The sequence below is a fragment of the Neolamprologus multifasciatus genome, chromosome 1, assembly GCF_963576455.1.
Source record: "Neolamprologus multifasciatus chromosome 1, fNeoMul1.2, whole genome shotgun sequence".
NCBI classification, from domain to species: Eukaryota; Metazoa; Chordata; class Actinopteri; order Cichliformes; family Cichlidae; genus Neolamprologus; species Neolamprologus multifasciatus.
The window spans coordinates 35,818,085-35,835,283 of record NC_140439.1 but is presented as its reverse complement, the minus strand read 5'-3'; the positions used below and the strand labels follow the sequence as shown (position 1 = coordinate 35,835,283).

General features: G+C 38.7%; 1 protein-coding gene across 1 annotated transcript; it reads left to right on the top strand.

Annotated features, from left to right (window-relative positions):
- The first annotated feature begins 504 nt into the window (after positions 1–504).
- On the top strand, positions 505–16,835 carry LOC146526182 (adhesion G-protein coupled receptor G5-like). The gene is made up of 14 exons (XM_085180444.1): positions 505–1,061; positions 5,022–5,167; positions 5,335–5,404; positions 5,591–5,735; positions 6,172–6,291; positions 8,988–9,113; positions 9,261–9,306; positions 9,474–9,568; positions 11,892–12,007; positions 12,464–12,732; positions 12,805–12,901; positions 13,116–13,245; positions 14,372–14,528; positions 16,086–16,835. The coding sequence occupies exons 1-14, from the start codon at positions 1,054–1,056 to the stop codon at positions 16,238–16,240; spliced, it is 1,680 nt and encodes a 559-aa protein (XP_085036570.1). The 5' UTR covers positions 505–1,053; the 3' UTR covers positions 16,241–16,835.
- Positions 16,836–17,199: the final 364 nt, after the last annotated feature.

Here is a 17,199-nt window from a genome sequence, read left to right as displayed (position 1 = left end):
CTTTTCCTAAAGGAATGGTTTGAAAAGTTCCTCCACCACTTGCCATTTTCAGCTAACAATAAATCATTTTTGGATATACAGTAGGTATTTATTCAACTAAAAGAAGTAATAATATTCTACCATTCTTAAACCAGGAAGGAGTGCAGAAAGGTGAAGATGTCCATAAAGCACAGACAGAGAGCAAACAATATGTTTGTGCTCTCTCTTCCCACTCTCTTCTGCTTGTCCTCATCAGGGTCATGTGGTGGCTATTCCACCTACCATAGGGTGAGAGGCCAGGTACACCCTGGACAGGTCACCAGCCTGACACAAGGCCTAAAGCAACAACACACAGTCACTAAATGTATTGTTGGTCTATACATCTACATGCGATTTGAGATGGTGGCTTGAATTCAAGTTTATATGATAACAGTACCAGGTTCATATATCTCACAGATCTTTCTTTGTCCTGCCATCAGAGTCAGGCATTTTGTTCTTATTCATCATTTCCAATATAAAAAATAAAATTAATACAATTCTTTTTTTCATAATTGTTTTAACAGCAAATTATAAACCAGTGCACAGGATGATATATTTTTCTTTCTTTCTTTTTTGTTTCTTGTGATAACAGGAAGAAAATCACACTGCATACAAAACTCGAAATTTCATAATTTATGTTCAATTTGTTGTTTTGGGGGTTCCTAGCAGTGAAATACAACACTTGGCCTCTAATAACAAATTGGTTTAAATTAAATCAAAAGAAAATTATGATCTAAAAAGAAAACTTGGTGCCGAATGTTTCAATATAATGTAAATACAGTGTTGAGTGCAATACACTTCACTAATTTAATGTCAGCCTGTATTTGCTGGTCACTGTTGTATCCATGGAAGATGAGATGAATATGTTTTTAGTTTTCTGTCAGCCGAAGCTTCCTCTTTTTTTTCCAAAAAGTAATTTACATGAAATGTTAACGAGAGCAAAAATATCTTTTCAGAGTTACTCATTTGTGTTTTACCTGCTGGCACCTCAGCTGTGCTCCTGATTCTGCTCAGATAAAAAGGACTCATGCAAACATGCAAAGGTAGGCTAGCTTTGGCTGTCTTTATGTTAAAGACCTTCATGTACTGTACTATTACTTGGTAATATGAAGAGATATAAATGTAAATGCTTTCCGTGCCTCGTGATTAACAGCTCAGGAGGTAGGGCAGGTCGTGTCCTGATTGGAAGGTTGGTGTTTCAACCCCTGACTGCTACAAACTGTAAACCAAATACCCTTGGACAAGTTGCTTTGTGATGAATACATTGGTGTTTGATTGCTAGATAGAAAGCACTCAAGCATATAAAAAAGGCTTGTATGAATGGGTGCGTGAGACATGTTATGTTAAAGCGCTTTGAGTGTACACAGTCTAAAATTTGTATTTTTAGGCCATTTCCTGTTTTACTTGAAGGTTCGTTTTCTGTAGTGTCTTGTTGTAGTTGTACTTCTGCACTAATATCACCTCATGTATTTCCACTAAGACTCTAGACCCTATTACTATTTAGAAATTATTTTCTGAAGGATTATTAACAGCAATAACATTGATATTGTAGAGAAAACAGGTCTGCTGATTCCCATATTTATCTTTCTGGGAACAATATGCAAATAATAGGTAAATAATGTATAACATCCTGTTGTGCATCACAGATTGTTGACTCACGACAGGCTGTTTGTACATGTTTTTGAATGTGACCATAGAAGAATGCCCCCGAGTTAATTAATTACAATTTTTTTACCCAGAATTATTAAAAACTTACTCCATAATAAAACAAAAAGAGAATCATCACAAAATGCCAAATGTGACATTTATACCTCAAAGATGAAATAAAGCCTTATCCCTTCTCTCCTGACAGGTTCTTCAGGGTTTAATGATCTACTTTTACATTTTTCAGTCTATGGACAAACTCTTGTATACTAACAGATTACCCAGTAAATATTTTACCTTTTGAGAGCTTTTTAAATGGAGAGCTGCAAAGATGACATAATGGTGTGAGCTACCAGTTCTGGTTCAGTCATGATGAATCTTGGACAATGAAGCATTCAGAGATAATATCAGCAGTGCTGAGATCAGCTGCCCTAGCACTGAAACACATATAAAGGCTTCATATTAAATTAAAGGATATTATGTGTTCAATCAATGTAAAATGTAAAGATTAATGTATGTAATTTTGTGTCCAATTCATTCAAAATAATTCAAACTTTTTTAATTCAATTCAATTCAGTTTTATTTATACAGCGCCAAATCACAACAACAGTCGCCTCAAGGAGCTTTATATTGTAAGGTAGACCCTACAATAATACATACAACAATCATATGACCCCCTGTGAAAGCACTTTGGCAACAGTGGGAAGGAAAAACTTCCTTTTAACAGGAAGAAATCTCCGGCAGAACCAGGCTCAGGGAGGGGCGGGGCCATCAGCTGCAACCGGTTGGGGTGAGAGAAGGAAGACAGGATAGAAGTATGATTCAGTGCAGAGAGGTCTATTAACACATAGGGAGTGAAGAAGGTGACTGAAGAAGAAACACTCAATGTATCATGGAATCCCCCAGCAGCCTGCACCTATTGCAGCATAACTAAGGGAGGATTCAGGGTCACCTGATCCAGCCCTAACTATAAGCTTTATCGAGATAGAGATAGTATCTGTCTCCCGAATCCTGGTTCTAGTCCCTGTCAGTACTCTTGCTGCAGCATTTTGGATTAACTGAAGGCTTTTCAGGGAGTTTTTAGGACTTCCTGATAATAATGAATTACATTAAATGCATAAACTAGTTTTTCAGCGTCACTCTGAGACAGGATATTTCTAACTTTAGAGATATTGCGCAAATGGCAGAAAGCATTCCTACATATTTGTTTAATATGTGCATTGAAGGACATATCCTGGTCAAAAAAAAAACTCCAGGGTTCCTCACAGAGTAACTGGAGGCCAAGTAAGAATCTGGTTAGATTTTCTTTAACCCAAATATTTGAAACCCTCAGTAAGAAAATATATAAACTGAAATATGAAGAGCTGATGTGGAAAGATTCCTCAGTAGGAAAAAATATATAAAATTTAAATTAACATGACAAATGTCATCATTTGGTTCTTTACTATTTTTGATATACATGTACACACACACACACACACACACACCTACACACACACACACACACACACACACACACACACACACACACACACACACACACACACCACTTTAAACCACTTTAAATTCATACTGGATAATTTTGTAATATTTTATGGTTTAGTATTAGTATAGTGCATAGCATAATTTTAATACACTGCAATAGTGCTCAACGCGTGGATAATCAGACTTCTGCACAGTGTATTAGTGGAGGCCCAAAGTATCTGTGGTGCAAACAGTGGTGCAAGCTGTGGTCAGACAGTTTACACACTGTGTCTTGCAGACTATAGTGACATTCAGCATGAGTTTTGTGTAGCTAAATCTGTGACACACTGGGAATAAATGTTTGTGTTTTTTCAGCTACAAAACAGACTTCCGTGGTTTATTTAAACTACAACAGGGACGCGTGTAAGTCCTGACTACCAGTGTGAATGAGAGGGAGACAGGTGTAATAGTGAAGATGAGGTAGTGAAGGTAATACCTGGGGTCAACCAGTCAAAGCACCAGACAGTGCACAAGATGGTAGTATGGTATGCAGAGAGTTAGTGTGACAGAGGAGTGTGAGTGCCGAGTATTTGTTTGTGTATATGGGGGTGGGAATGCACGTTTGTGTCTGCTTGCGCCTGTTCGTCTGTGTCTATATGTCAGGTCGGGTCTTAGACTCCACCTCTCTGGGAACTCCCCCATGGAGGCCTATCGCCCCTCACCACACTCCCTGCCGGTGGCTGATGCCCTCAGACGTCAGTGCGTTGGTGGTTCTTGGTGTCTGGGGCTGGGCGCTCATGTATGTACTGGCTCACTCCTGGTGGCCGCTTGGCGGGGCCTGGCGCCTGTGGCCTGGCTGGGCCCCTTCTGGGGGATGGGGCGCCCTCAGGCCTCTGGCCTCTGGGCCTGGGGCTCGGTCCTCTCTGGCACAGCTGGCTGCCGGCAGAGCCCGTGCGCACGTCACTGCAACCCCCTCTGGCCTCTGGTCCGTGGCTGCTGGGTGACCCCTCGTCTAGGGCTCTCCTGAGGTCTTCCCAGGAGGCTAGCACGGTTGCCCCTTTGGTGGTCCTCCTTGGGTCCTTGTACTCTGGGGCCTCTGGATGTCTGGGGCCTGGATCTCCTCCATACCTGCTTCATGCCCTGGGGGACGGGACTATGGCTCCCCACACTCCCTAGCAGATCGTTACATGGAGAAACCTTTTGAATACAAACATGCTGATCCACACAGGTGTGCACAGACACAAACTACACCTTTCTTGGCTGCTACCTCAAAGCACATTGTGCGCTCTCGATCTTGCGTGCTGCACAATAACATGTAATATTTAGTATTTACTGTTATCTACTGTTAGCTAATTTATTGTGATGGTGTTGTATTTATTATGTTGCTCTTTTTTGTTTGTTTTCTCTTCTATTTTTTTTTTCTTCTCTCGACAGGTGATCCAGGTGTTTTTTTGTTTGCTTGTCTTTTTTCTTTCTTTCTCTTCCCTCCTTTCTCACCATCTCCTCTCCCCTCTATTTTGTCTTTCTTTCTCTCTCTCTCTTTCTTCATTCTTTCTTTCTCCCTGTCCTATCCCCCAGTCATGTCTGTCTCGTCTGTAACAATTGAAAATAAAATAAAGTAAATACATAATTTTAAAAAAAGTACTGATTAGGATTAAGTGTGTTTTTATCTAAGAAAGTCTATTAGTATCTGCATCCTTCATAGACTTAAGAGCTCTAAGAGCCCACAGACTTCACACAAATGTGACTGTTTAATCCAAAAGTCTTATGCTCTACTATATCTTAAGTTACTAAACGTTAAAGTTGCTTTGAAGGGTGAACTTCTTCCTTGATACAGCCTGCTAATGGTTGTAAAGCACAGATACTGTTTCAAATGAACTCCGTCAACTTCACAGGATGAAGTGCTGGCTTCTCTGGTGGCTGGTGTTTTTTGTGTCACACCAACCCTCTGCATGTCTTCCTTCAACAAGAGACTGCGACACAATGCAATGTCTAAGTTCAGGAGGTCCAGATTCCTGCGAGAGTCAGTGTCAGAATAAAGGTTGGATCCTATAATATTGATCTAGAGTGCTTGTTTCTATGCTTTAAGTTTGAAGTGTCTCACCCACACATCTTTGTTTTTGGGTAATACAGTAAATAAAAATGTACCAAAGTTTAAATTAATTACTTGAATGTAGTGAAAATGTGAAAGTGTGTGCTATTTTACAGGTGATTCCTGCTGCTATATCAACTGTGTAGACAACATTTTGGAAAAAGGAAGCCTTGATTGCGCTATCAAGTAAACACTTTCATTCCGAATGAGAGCATAGTTTTTTTTATTTCAATTGTTTGGAGTTTTATGTATGTAGGAGTACAACACAGAGTTGAGTTTTTAAGGTATTTAAGATAGTTTATAGTATGCCATAAGAATTATTGTAAGAATCAAAATGATGCATGCTAATATTTACTTGTCCTTTTTCACAAGAGCGATCATGGAGCTCGAAGATTTTATGGAGGAAGAAAAAATAAACGGGATCGATTTAGCAACGAGTTGTGACAATATTGTTTCTCTCCTGTATGAACCCAATGACATGTTCCACGGCCTTGACATTTATGCGAGTGATAATGAGGTATTTAAAAAACTCTAATGATGATTTTTTTTATATTAAAATATTTATTAACACTGTAAAGAAAACAAGATGGAGTGTTTTACATTGGGAAAACAAAAAGATACAAACAGTGTACATGTTTATTTTTTTCATAAGCAACAATATAGGTTGTATATTATTACTTATACTATGAAATATCTCAACATTTGCTTTACGGATTAAACTTTGCTGCTGCTTCAAAGACTATGAATCTTACTGATTCGTCATCTAGTTCAAGATTAGATGCTAAAATGTATTTAATCATTTTCTGAATAATCACTGTCAGATCATTATTTTAGTTTTTCTGCAACAAAAAACTCATATCCATCAGCCTTGGTTGAGAATTTCATTGTGTTATTACAAGTATTCACATGCAATGTTTCTTCTTCTTGTTTTTGGCATTGTGTCAATAATATAGAACATATCATACGAGCCTCTTCCCAGCAGCACAGTGAGCGTTCAGCTGCCAAGAGAACTGAATCCTGGACAGAATAACACAATCGTGTTCCTCAAGCTCAAGTGGCCTGAAACAAACCAGGTCAGGGAGATGATTATGTTTTATGAAATTTAGATTTTTCGCATGTGTATAGATTTTACAATAGTAATTAAACTTCTTTGTTTGCAGACCATATGAACTAGACATATACACTGGAAATGCTGACTTTAAGTGCACAGTATCCTCAATCTTATATTATTATTTTATAATGACATTATTTAAAGCTATTTAATAGCAATTCTCCCAGCAAGCACTAACTCACACACAGTTCTTTTAGTGATTAAAGAAAGACTCCACTCCAATTTTATGTCCAGTATGTTATTGTCTGCATGATTTAGCAAATCATGGATACTGTTAGAGGAATGATATGTTTGTTCTTAGCTTCATACCTTATGATTCAATGAGCTAATGTTTAAGTATTAAAGAATATCTCCATGTTTTTACCACAAGTGATAGAAGAGTGCAGTCATTTATGTATTTTATAAATGCTGATGATGAGTAGCAATGCATTAGTTTATAAACTTTTAATACTGAGCTAATAAATTTAAAGACACCTTTGGGAACCTCTCCAATTTGATGTTGGTGGTTCAGTCCCTGTCTGCTCCAGTCTGTGTGCCAAATGTCCTTGGGCACATACTAACCACAAGTTGCTCTCTGATGTATCCATCGGAATATGAATGAGTGTGATAGTTAGATAAGAAGCACTTACGTAGAAAAAAGTGCTTGTATAAAGTGTGTGAATGGAATATGAAACTGATTATTAATGAAAGTGTGAATATAAAGTACTTTGAGTACTCAGAGTAGAAAAGTGCTATATAAGAACCAGTCAATTTGCCATTGTTTTTTACATTTTTTTTTTGGACATTTGGAGATATTAAGAGTTCAGCTTCCACACAGGCTGTAATATTTTACAAACAAAGAAGTGGCATATTCAAACAACTGTGCAGAAATAGATGCTCTTTAGGGAAAAATCGACAACACCATTAAATATGATGCAAATAATAATGAATGTACAGGGTGGGCCATTTATATGGATACGCCGTAATAAAATGGGAATGGTTGGTGATATTAAAGTCCTGTTTGTGGCACATTAGTATATGTGAGGGAGTGAACTCCTCAAGATGGGTGGTGACCATGGTGGCCATTTAGAAGTTGGCCATCTTGGATATAACTTTTTCAATAGGAAGAGGGCCATGCGACACATCAAACTTATTGGTAATGTCGCAAGAAAAACAATGGTGTTCTTGGTTTCAACGTAACTTTATTCGTTCATGAGTTATTTACAAGTTTCTAAACACTTATAAAATGTGTTCAATGTGCTGCTCATTGTGTTGGATTGTCAATGCAACCCTCTTCTCCCACTCTTCACACACTGATAGCAACACCGCAGGAGAAATGCCAGCACAGGCATCCAGTATCTGTAGTTTCAGGTGCTGCACATCTCGTATCTTCACACCATAGACAATTGCCTTCAGATGACCCCAAAGATAAAAGTCTAAGGGGGTCAGATCGGGAGACCTTGGGGGCCATTCAACTGGCCCACGACGACCAATCCACTTTCCAGGAAACTGTTCATCTAGGAATGCTCAGACCTGGCACCCATAATGTGGTGGTGCACCATGTTTCTGGAAAAACTCAGAGAACGTGCCAGCTTCAGTGCACAAAGAGGGAAACACATCATCATGTAGCAATTTCAAATATCCAGTGGCCTTGAGGTTTCCATTGATGAAGAATGGACCCACTATCGTTGTACCCCATATACCACACCAAACCATCACTTTTGTTGTTCCAACAGTCTTGGAGGGATCCATCCAATGTGTGTTAGTGTTAGACCAATAGCAGTGGTTTTGTTTGTTAACTTCACCATTCACATAAAAGTTTGCCTCATCACTGAACAAAATCTTCTGCGTGAACTGAGGGTCCTGTTCCAATTTTTGTTTTGCCCATTCTGCAAATTCTGTGCGCCGATCTGGGTCGTCCTCGTTGAGATGCTGCAGTGGGTGGAGTTTGTAAGGGGGCCATTTGTGAGTAGCTAATATCCGCCGAAGGGATGTTCGACTAATGCCACTCTCCAGTGACATGCGGCGAGTGTTACGCTGTGGGCTCCTGCTTAATGAAGCTAGGACAGCCACTGATGTTTCTTCATTAGTGACAGTTTTCTTGCGTCCACATTTTGGTAAATCCAACACTGAACCAGTTTCACAAAAGTTAGCAAGTAGTTTGCTAACTGTAACATGGGAGATGGGTGGTCTCGTAGGGTGTCTTGCATTGAAATCTGCTGCAATGACCCGGTTACTGCGTTCACCAGATATCAACACAATTTTGATCCGCTCCTCACGTGTTAACTTCTTTGACATGTCAATGACTGTGAACAAAGAGAAACTTGTAAATAACTCATGAACGAATAAAGTTACGTTGAAACCAAGCACACCATTGTTTTTCTTGTGACATTACCAATAAGTTTGATGTGTCACATGGCCCTCTTCCTATTGAAAAAACAAAAGTTGTATCCAAGATGGCCGACTTCTAAATGGCCACCATGGTCACCACCCATCTTGAGGAGTTTGCCCCCTCACATATACTAATGTGCCACAAACAGGACTTTAATATCACCAACCATTCCCATGTTATTACGGTGTATCCATATAAATGGCCCACCCTGTATTTCAGAATAGACAACAAAGCTTACATAAATCTTTCCTGTGAAAACCAACTGATGAATTTGTATCATATTGTAGAGTATTTTAGGATCCCCATATGAAGTGTATGATCGATTACTGGTTGGCCTGAGTGTGGAGGACAAGAGCATATCAGGACTACAGCAGCGTGTCAACATCACCATCAATCTTACCAAGGAAATAAATGTAAATGCTTCTGAATTTTATCATTTACTCTACTTTTGCCTGTTAACATTATATTATTGAATATATTTTATATTTTGTTCAACAAATTCTCAAAAATTAGGTATGCATAGTAAAAACATGTAAGCGTGTAATATTTCTGTGACACAGGAAACCCAGAAACCCTCGTGCCACTTCTTTAACTTCACAACACGCAGTGAGTAACCAAGCTTCACATCAACATTAGTGTCTAACATAAATCTTTATTTTATAAACCGGAGTAATTGTTGTTTGTGTGTTTTTTCAAGATTACAATGGTGAGCTGATCTGACTTGGATGTAAAAGCATCGTATGCATAACTGATCTCTTTGTTTGACTTATCAGATTTTAGTGAGAATGGCTGCATTACCCTATGGACACGTGGTCAGAATAATGTCACCTGTTCCTGTGACCATCTCACATACTTTGCTGTGCTCATGGTAGGAGTGAACTTTTTCAACGTTCAACGTCATCAACAAAATATTGACAAACACCTCAGTAATAAAATATGAAATCTCTCTTCATTTATCTTAACAACCATTTTCTGATCTGCTTCACAGTTGGCAGGTGGGTTACTAACAATCCAGCAGGTTCATGCTGAGTTTGATATAGTTTGACTATGTGTTTCTCATGCTTTGGTAAAAAAGTTGTGTTATTTTTTCCTCAGTAGTGACGCTGTGTGTGTGTGTGTGTGTGTGTGTGTGTGTGGGAGAGGCAAATATAAAAACACAGATGTGTTTCTCTGTCTTTGTGAAGACATTCACTGAATTTAATCTGTTCCCAAGTTTAACCATCATAAGAAGTCCGGTCCTAAATAAAGCTAACTTTGATTATTTTAATCCTTTATAGGGCATTTACTGAAAAACTTCGAAAGTCAACATTTCAACCCTCAAGTGTTTTTAAGAGTGTTACGGGATTTTTAATTTAGTGATGTGCATACTCTCTCTTTTCTTTACATTTTATGTTGTAGATCGAGGTCACCAAACTTGCCCTGTATGGTTCCTGGCCCATCTACGCTAAAACGTTTTCCAAAAACCATATTTATATAATAAAAAAAAATAGAAGTAAAACACAAATAAACCTAAAGGAATATTTATTTCTTATCATGAATTACACTGACACTGTCACAAATATAACAAACATATCAACGCAAACATTCCATAAAAGAAATTACCACTTCTTTAAAGTTTTTATTCAACTTGTCAAAAAACTGTGGAGCTTAAGTGTAGTTCTACTGAAATACTACCATAACTACTGCTACTGCTAATAATGACAATAATAATACACAGTTCTGTGTCAAAGCCTTGAGCCACCCGCCATTTCTTTATATAACAACTGCGTTTGTATTCTTAAGAGTCTGACGGTTAATATTTGCTATGCCTTCAGCCTAAACTCACGTCAAACTTTCTAGTAATTCCTTTAAGCAGTTTTCAAGTTTTCAAAGAATAGTTTCTTGAAGGACATTCAAAGCTGTTTTTTGTATCCCAAAAGGTTGATTTTGTTCATCTGTACGCAGCGTTTTTACTGGGAGATTTCTTTTTCCTTCCACTAAAAACACTACGTCCAGATGAACAGAATCAACCTTTTGGGATTTACTTTCCTGGATGATTGAGCATGCATCAATACTTTATTTTTTAATGTCGACTCTCTGTCAGGACGATCCCATAATAATGCTTCAATAATGTTGTGTGTTTATTTTTTATCCAGGTACTCTGGTGTAGTTATAGTATCTTGGAGTTCATGCTGAAATATTAAACAGTCAACAGATGGTATTGCATGACTGACCAAAATCTGAGAGTACCTTTACTGTGTTCATAATAACATCAACTTTGATAAGATTCACAACACCAGTAGCTGAAATGTCAACGTGACAGAGCTCCCACCGTATCGTACAGTTAGCTGCAGGCACTCAGCTAACTGTACCTCTTTCCTGACCTCCTACACTTAAAAAACAATTGAGCCAAAAAATGTCATCACTCCATAAGCCATGTTGACACTGATTTTTAGTATAGTTCTTATGTAATTCAACATACACCAGCCTTTTCTCAGGAATGGCTTCTGTCCACTCACAACATTTCTTATGACACTTTTGTAAACTGAAGGATCGCCTGAAGGGCAAGAAGCATCTGTCCTGTCCTGTGTCAGGTCCTTCCTCTTTTTTGTCCTACTTCTTAAGGACATTATTTTCAGATACTGGCCTGCCACTTCTTTAGTCCAATTTCCTCTTTTAAGAATGCACCACACCATGCTGAAATATGCCATTTTTTTGCTAATAGCTTGGGATCAGTTTGTTGGTGTAAATATACTATTCAGTGCCCTTAAACCTGTGTTACATTTGCCATAGGTTTAACTAAAGAGTTAGGAATGAATTATGTGCTTTTGCAACAAGGTGCTAGTAACAAAGATACAATTTAATTAAAAATATATAAGAAAGTCGGTCTCCTTAGAAGCTAAATATAAAGAAATAGGTGGTGGCCCAAGATTTTCATGCTGCTGATGTCAGTGCATGCTCAAAATGTTACTCTATGTTAAAATAGAAAGATGCCTTTGTCCAGTTTACGTGACTTATAATTGTCGTCTCTTACTAAAATTGTCCTTTGTTGCTCTGTTAGTGCAAATATTCTCACCAACTGTTTATTGGTTCATTGATTTGTCCCCATCCAATCTACATCAGCTCTTTATTGTTTTTGTCTCTTTTTGGTTTTCATTTCAACTCATAATGGGGATGCTGCAAAATAATGTGAACGTGGGTTTTCTCCACAGGTTCCTGCTTTCCCATCACCTAAAGACCAGGAGATTTTAACATACATCACTCTGATTGGCTGCAGTCTCTCTCTTTTTACCCTGGTCATCGCTGTTTTGCTCTTCATCACAAATAGGTAATTATTTTTCTCCTTGATGACATTCTTGGCAGCACAGTGGCGCGGTGATTAGGACTTTTGCCTCACAGCAAGAAGGTCCTCAGTCCAATTAAACCACCTGACAGAGGCCTTTCCAGATGGAGTTTGCAAGTTCTCCACATGTTTGCGTGGGTTCTCTCCGGGTACTAAAGCTTCCTCCCACAGTCCAAAGACATTCAGATAGTGGTGTTGTGTTAATTGATCATCCTACAACGCCCATAGTTGTGAATGTGAGTGCGAATAGCTGCCTGTCTCTATGTGTTAGCTCTGTGACAGACTGCTGACCTGACCAGGGTGTACTCTCCCTCTCACCCTATCGTAGCTGGGATAGGCCCAATTCCCCCTGCTATGGTGACAATTTTATTTCAAACAGAATTTGACCAAATAATCTACATGAAAGTTGTCACTTACCATGAATCACGTCTCCTTCTCCAGAAAAGTCAGAGAAGATGTTTCTATGAGGGTCCACATCAACCTCGTGATTGCACTGATCCTCCTCAACCTGCACTTCCTGCTAAGTTCCACAGTAGCAGCAGTGTCCTCCACTGGGGTCTGTTTATACATGGCTCTTGCCCTTCACTACTCTCTATTGGCCACTTTCTTCTGGATGGCCTTGGAGGGATTCCACCTCTACCTTCTCTTAGTCAAAGTCTTCAACATCTACATCAAGCGATATCTGCTCAAACTCAGCGTGGTCGGATGGGGTGAGTGGAATAATTTAAGCATGAAGCTGTTATTATCATAATTTGAATAAGTGTTCAGTTCTTGTGTTTCAGGTGTTCCTGCAGTCATTGTGTCAGGGGTGGTGATCATAAACAGAGGCTTTTATGGTCTTGTCTCTCTGGACACATCTAACTCCACCAAAAGGGCAATGTAATTCATATTTACTCATAAATGTTGGTATATGGGCACCAAACTCAGTTTCACCAAGCATCTAATTTGACAAAGCTGAGATACTGAGTAGTTTCTGATATATTTAATCACATGTATCTAGAAATCTGCAATCTCTATGGAGTACAGAATGTACTTTTAAATTTCACAGTCTGAGAGACCGAAACATGTATTATGTGCATTCCCTTTCTTTTAGATGCTATATAACCAATAACAATGTAAAGATGGGGACTACAGTGGGACTATTCAGCTTGGTGTTCCTCTTTAACATGTTCATGTTTGGAGCGACAATCAGATGTGTTTGGGTTCTACGCAAAAGCACAGAGGTACGGGCAGTTTTGTATTGCTATTAAAATTGAAGTTTTCTCTGTCAATATGTCCTGTGAAAACTCAAATAACTAGTATAACTAAATAACTAAATTAGTCTTATCAGCTGGGAGTTTTACATAACAAGAACACGATGGAATACCTCTAGTCATCATTATTGTTCATTTTTGTTTAACATTAATTGTTCCTATTAAAGGATAAACTGTATGATGGGTTATCAAAAATTAAAGGAACACTTTTTAATTAGGAGATTTAACTTGATGAAGTGAACTTCAGATCAATATCCCAGGTCAGTTAAGTAGCAGAGGGAGTGTTACTCAGTTTCAGCTGCTTTGATATTAATGAAATTAACAACAGGAACCCTGACTGCCATTAGGTATTAGGATAAAATCCTTGTCAGACCCTAAACTGGACAAGTGGGTCCTGGGCTTCTCCGGGTACATGACAATGCGGTGAAAGTATGCAGGCTGTTCCTGAGGATGAAGGAACTGATAACATTCACTGCCCTCCACACTTATCTGACCTAAATCCAACAGCACACCTCTGGGACATTATGTTTTGGTCCATCCGATGCTGCCAAGTTGCAGCTAAACTGTCCGGCAGCTCAGTGATGCCTTAGTGCAGATCTGTGAGGAGATCCTGAAAGACACCATCCATCGTCTCATTAGGAGCATGCCACAATGTTGCCAGACATACGTACAAGCACACAGGACCCTACGAACTACTGAATACCATTTTAAGTTGCAGCAATGAAAGTTCAGCAAAATGAACCAGCCTGTGGCATCATTTTTTCCCTTTAAGTTTTGGGCTCTCTGTGAATTCAGACCAGTGTAGGTTGATAGTATTATTTTTATCCCAACAACATGGCATCCTTTCTCCTAACACATTAACTAGTCCACATCAGCATTGATTTTTTTTCCAAATGTTTGCGGTGTATTGTTCCTCTAATTATTTTGAGCAATGCATTATATTTTGTGGTCATTTATTTAAAAAAAAAACAAAAAAAAAAACAACAACAATGAAAAAAAAACACATACCCATTATTAAAAATGAGTAAAAATGGACTCTTTTATCTGTTTTAGATTGTATATTATCTCCTTTGTCATTTCATATTTGGCCAATCAGTTTGGGCAGAGTAACCGTGACAGAGCAAAGAAAGATATTTGTACCCTGCTGGGAGTCATGACTCTTCTCGGCATTACCTGGGGCCTGGTCTTCTTCTCTTTTGGCCATCTGACCATTGTTGGCCTCTACCTCTTCTGCATCCTGAACTCACTTCATGGTCTGTATAATCTTTTTTGTTTGTTAAGCTCAGTTCTGTGCTGATATTAGTCCAAACGCACCTAACTTTTGAAATTTTGTACTTTCTTACTTTTCTTACGTTCTTTTGAAATAAATTGAATAAAAATATTTTTCATATCATTTTGTAAGGGAAATACTCTTTTAGGTGGCCATTAGAGTTGTCATTGAACTTAAAAACAAACATAAACTACAGCTACTGATATGCAGGCCATATACAGGAACTGTGGTTTAGCTCTCTTAAAAAAGTTCCAATCTCTGGTCCATGAGTCTTACCCAGCAGGCAATACAAAATTCAGATGGAGCCTAGGAATGGTGAGGGGTCTCGTCCAGCCTCACTGCCCTGATGTCCAAGTGTCTTCCCTGCTCACGCTGATATGAAAAACCTGAGTAACCTTGCAGGTCAAATCTCAGATTTGATCCAGCTGGTAATCTGGGATGATTTTAGAGGCCTGGACGGTGGTGATGTGTCATGAGCAAAAGCATCAGACTCCCATTGAGTGGGAGATGGCTCCCCACTTTTCTTTTAAACGAGGTTTGTTGTGTTGCCACAGTATTTAACTGTCTTCCCACAAACATCGCACACAGCATAATTTCTATGCTGAACGTAAATGAAGTTATGATCTGTGAACAAAATCAAGATTGGTCTAATGTTTTGTGCCTCAGGTTTCTCATTGGCTCACACTCTTGCGGAGCCGTAGCACGCACATGAATGAGAGGCGGAAGGCGATTGTAGTTTCTATTAACAGGGTATTGTCGACTATCCCGCTAATTGCCGAGTTTACTTTTGTCTGTATCTCATATTTATGATTAAAAAATTAAAAAAAAAGACATTAAAAAAAGTTTAATCAAATTGGATATTGATATATTGATATTGATTTGTATGGGAATTTATTCTGCAACATGAAATGCTGGTAATGAAGTATCAGCATTTCAGGATTCAGGATTAGATATTTCTGAATGTCAACCTGCACTGAGGACATACTGTTTGGCTACTGAGTGTGGTTCTGTTTCTGTTCTGTGGATTTGTTTGCAGTGTTTTGTTTTTGTGTTAAAATAAAAAGTTGGATTAAAATACCAGACAAAAGTGAGAATGCCTGCTTTTGTAACAGAATAAATACACAATATTAGGCAAATATAAGGATTTGCACAAAAAACACTAAATGCAAAACATTCATATTTACCAAATAAGGTTAAAATATGAGGCCACAGATGATAATAAACTAAGAGCCATTTGAGAGCCACAAGAGCCAGCTCCTTGAAAGGAGCCGAACCTCCCATAACTACTGTGTTGAGCACATTGTATTTATTCCATTCATGCAATTGTCTTGAGTTTTTCTTCTGTTCTGGTCTGTTATGATTCTGTTCAGCCATGTCTTGTTCTCCCCAGCTGTCTCCACTTCTCTAATCACCTCTCCATCCTGCAGATCCTGACACATAGTTCATTTACTGCTTTCATTTTCAAATGTGAATCCTCATTGCATCTCTTGTATACAGTCTAAACATTTGCTTTCCTCTCTCTCTTCTTTGTGTCATGCAGGTTTCTTCATCTTCCTGTGGTTTATGATGTCAACGAGAAAGGCTAAAACCTCCGTTACTAAGACAAGCAATGAAAATCATAGCAAAAGCACCCAGCTTACACACAACTACCAATACCTCAAGAAGTGCCCATGTGTGTCCTGTTGGAATGTATAACATTGAAAAATTATTTTTTATTAAGTTCATGTATACAACAATGCATCAGGTAAGAGAGCAACTGAGACCAAGCAATGTATATGAAAGCATGAAGTGTGAAGATTTTAACAGCTCCACTTTAGTTTTGATGTTTTCTTGTTATTAGAATAGACAGAGTCTTTGTGGCAAAGGGTTTATATTTCCACCAGAGCATGTAACATATGATGATAACGCATTTGAACCTTTTTAACTGTTGGAGCACTTCTGAGAGTGAAAATTGAAATAGTCATGTGGGAAAGGAAGGCCAGAATAAGACAGATGATAGATGAAGTGTTTCTACTGCACCTGCTTTCAGAGCTCAGAGGTATAACAACAGAAAATTGCTCTTTTGTCACATACTCATTTGCATATCAATCTGGGATTTAAATGAAACTCATCTGGCATTAGTTGAGTGTTTTAAGAGGCTGCTATGTTGACTGCATGAAGAACATTATTATGCTCTATTGTACTTGGACTGCTTTATATTAAACATTGTGAATCAGTAAAGACTGTGGTGTCAATAATAGCAGTAATAGCTGCCTTCCTGTGTGTGCGTGCGTGTGTGTGTGTGTGTGTGTGTGTGACAGAGAGAGAGAGAGAATCCAAACCTGCCAAATATGTCATCAAAAAATGGGCCATTTGGAAGCACCATGCCCTGCTGTGTTTTAAATGCAGTTTAGAACAACATGCAGCAACACTACACATCAGCCTTAGTTGTGCTGCAATAGACGTAGGCTGCCGGGGATTCCCATGATGCATTGAGTTTTTCCTTTCCAGTCACCTTTCCCACTCACTATGTTTTAATAGACCTCTCTGCATTGAATCATATCTGTTATTAACCTCTGTCTCTCTTTATCCTGTCTTCCTTCTCTCACCCCAACCGGTCGCAGCAGATGGCCCCGCCCCTCCCTGAGCCTGGTTCTGCCGGAGGTTTCTTCCTG

Coding starts and splice junctions, on each gene's coding strand:
- LOC146526182 (XM_085180444.1), top strand. Junction 5,405..5,590: donor AGCCTTGATTGCGCTATCAA/GTAAACACTTTC, acceptor CTTTTTCACAAG/AGCGATCATGGAGCTCGAAG. Junction 9,307..9,473: donor CTTTAACTTCACAACACGCA/GTGAGTAACCAA, acceptor TTGACTTATCAG/ATTTTAGTGAGAATGGCTGC.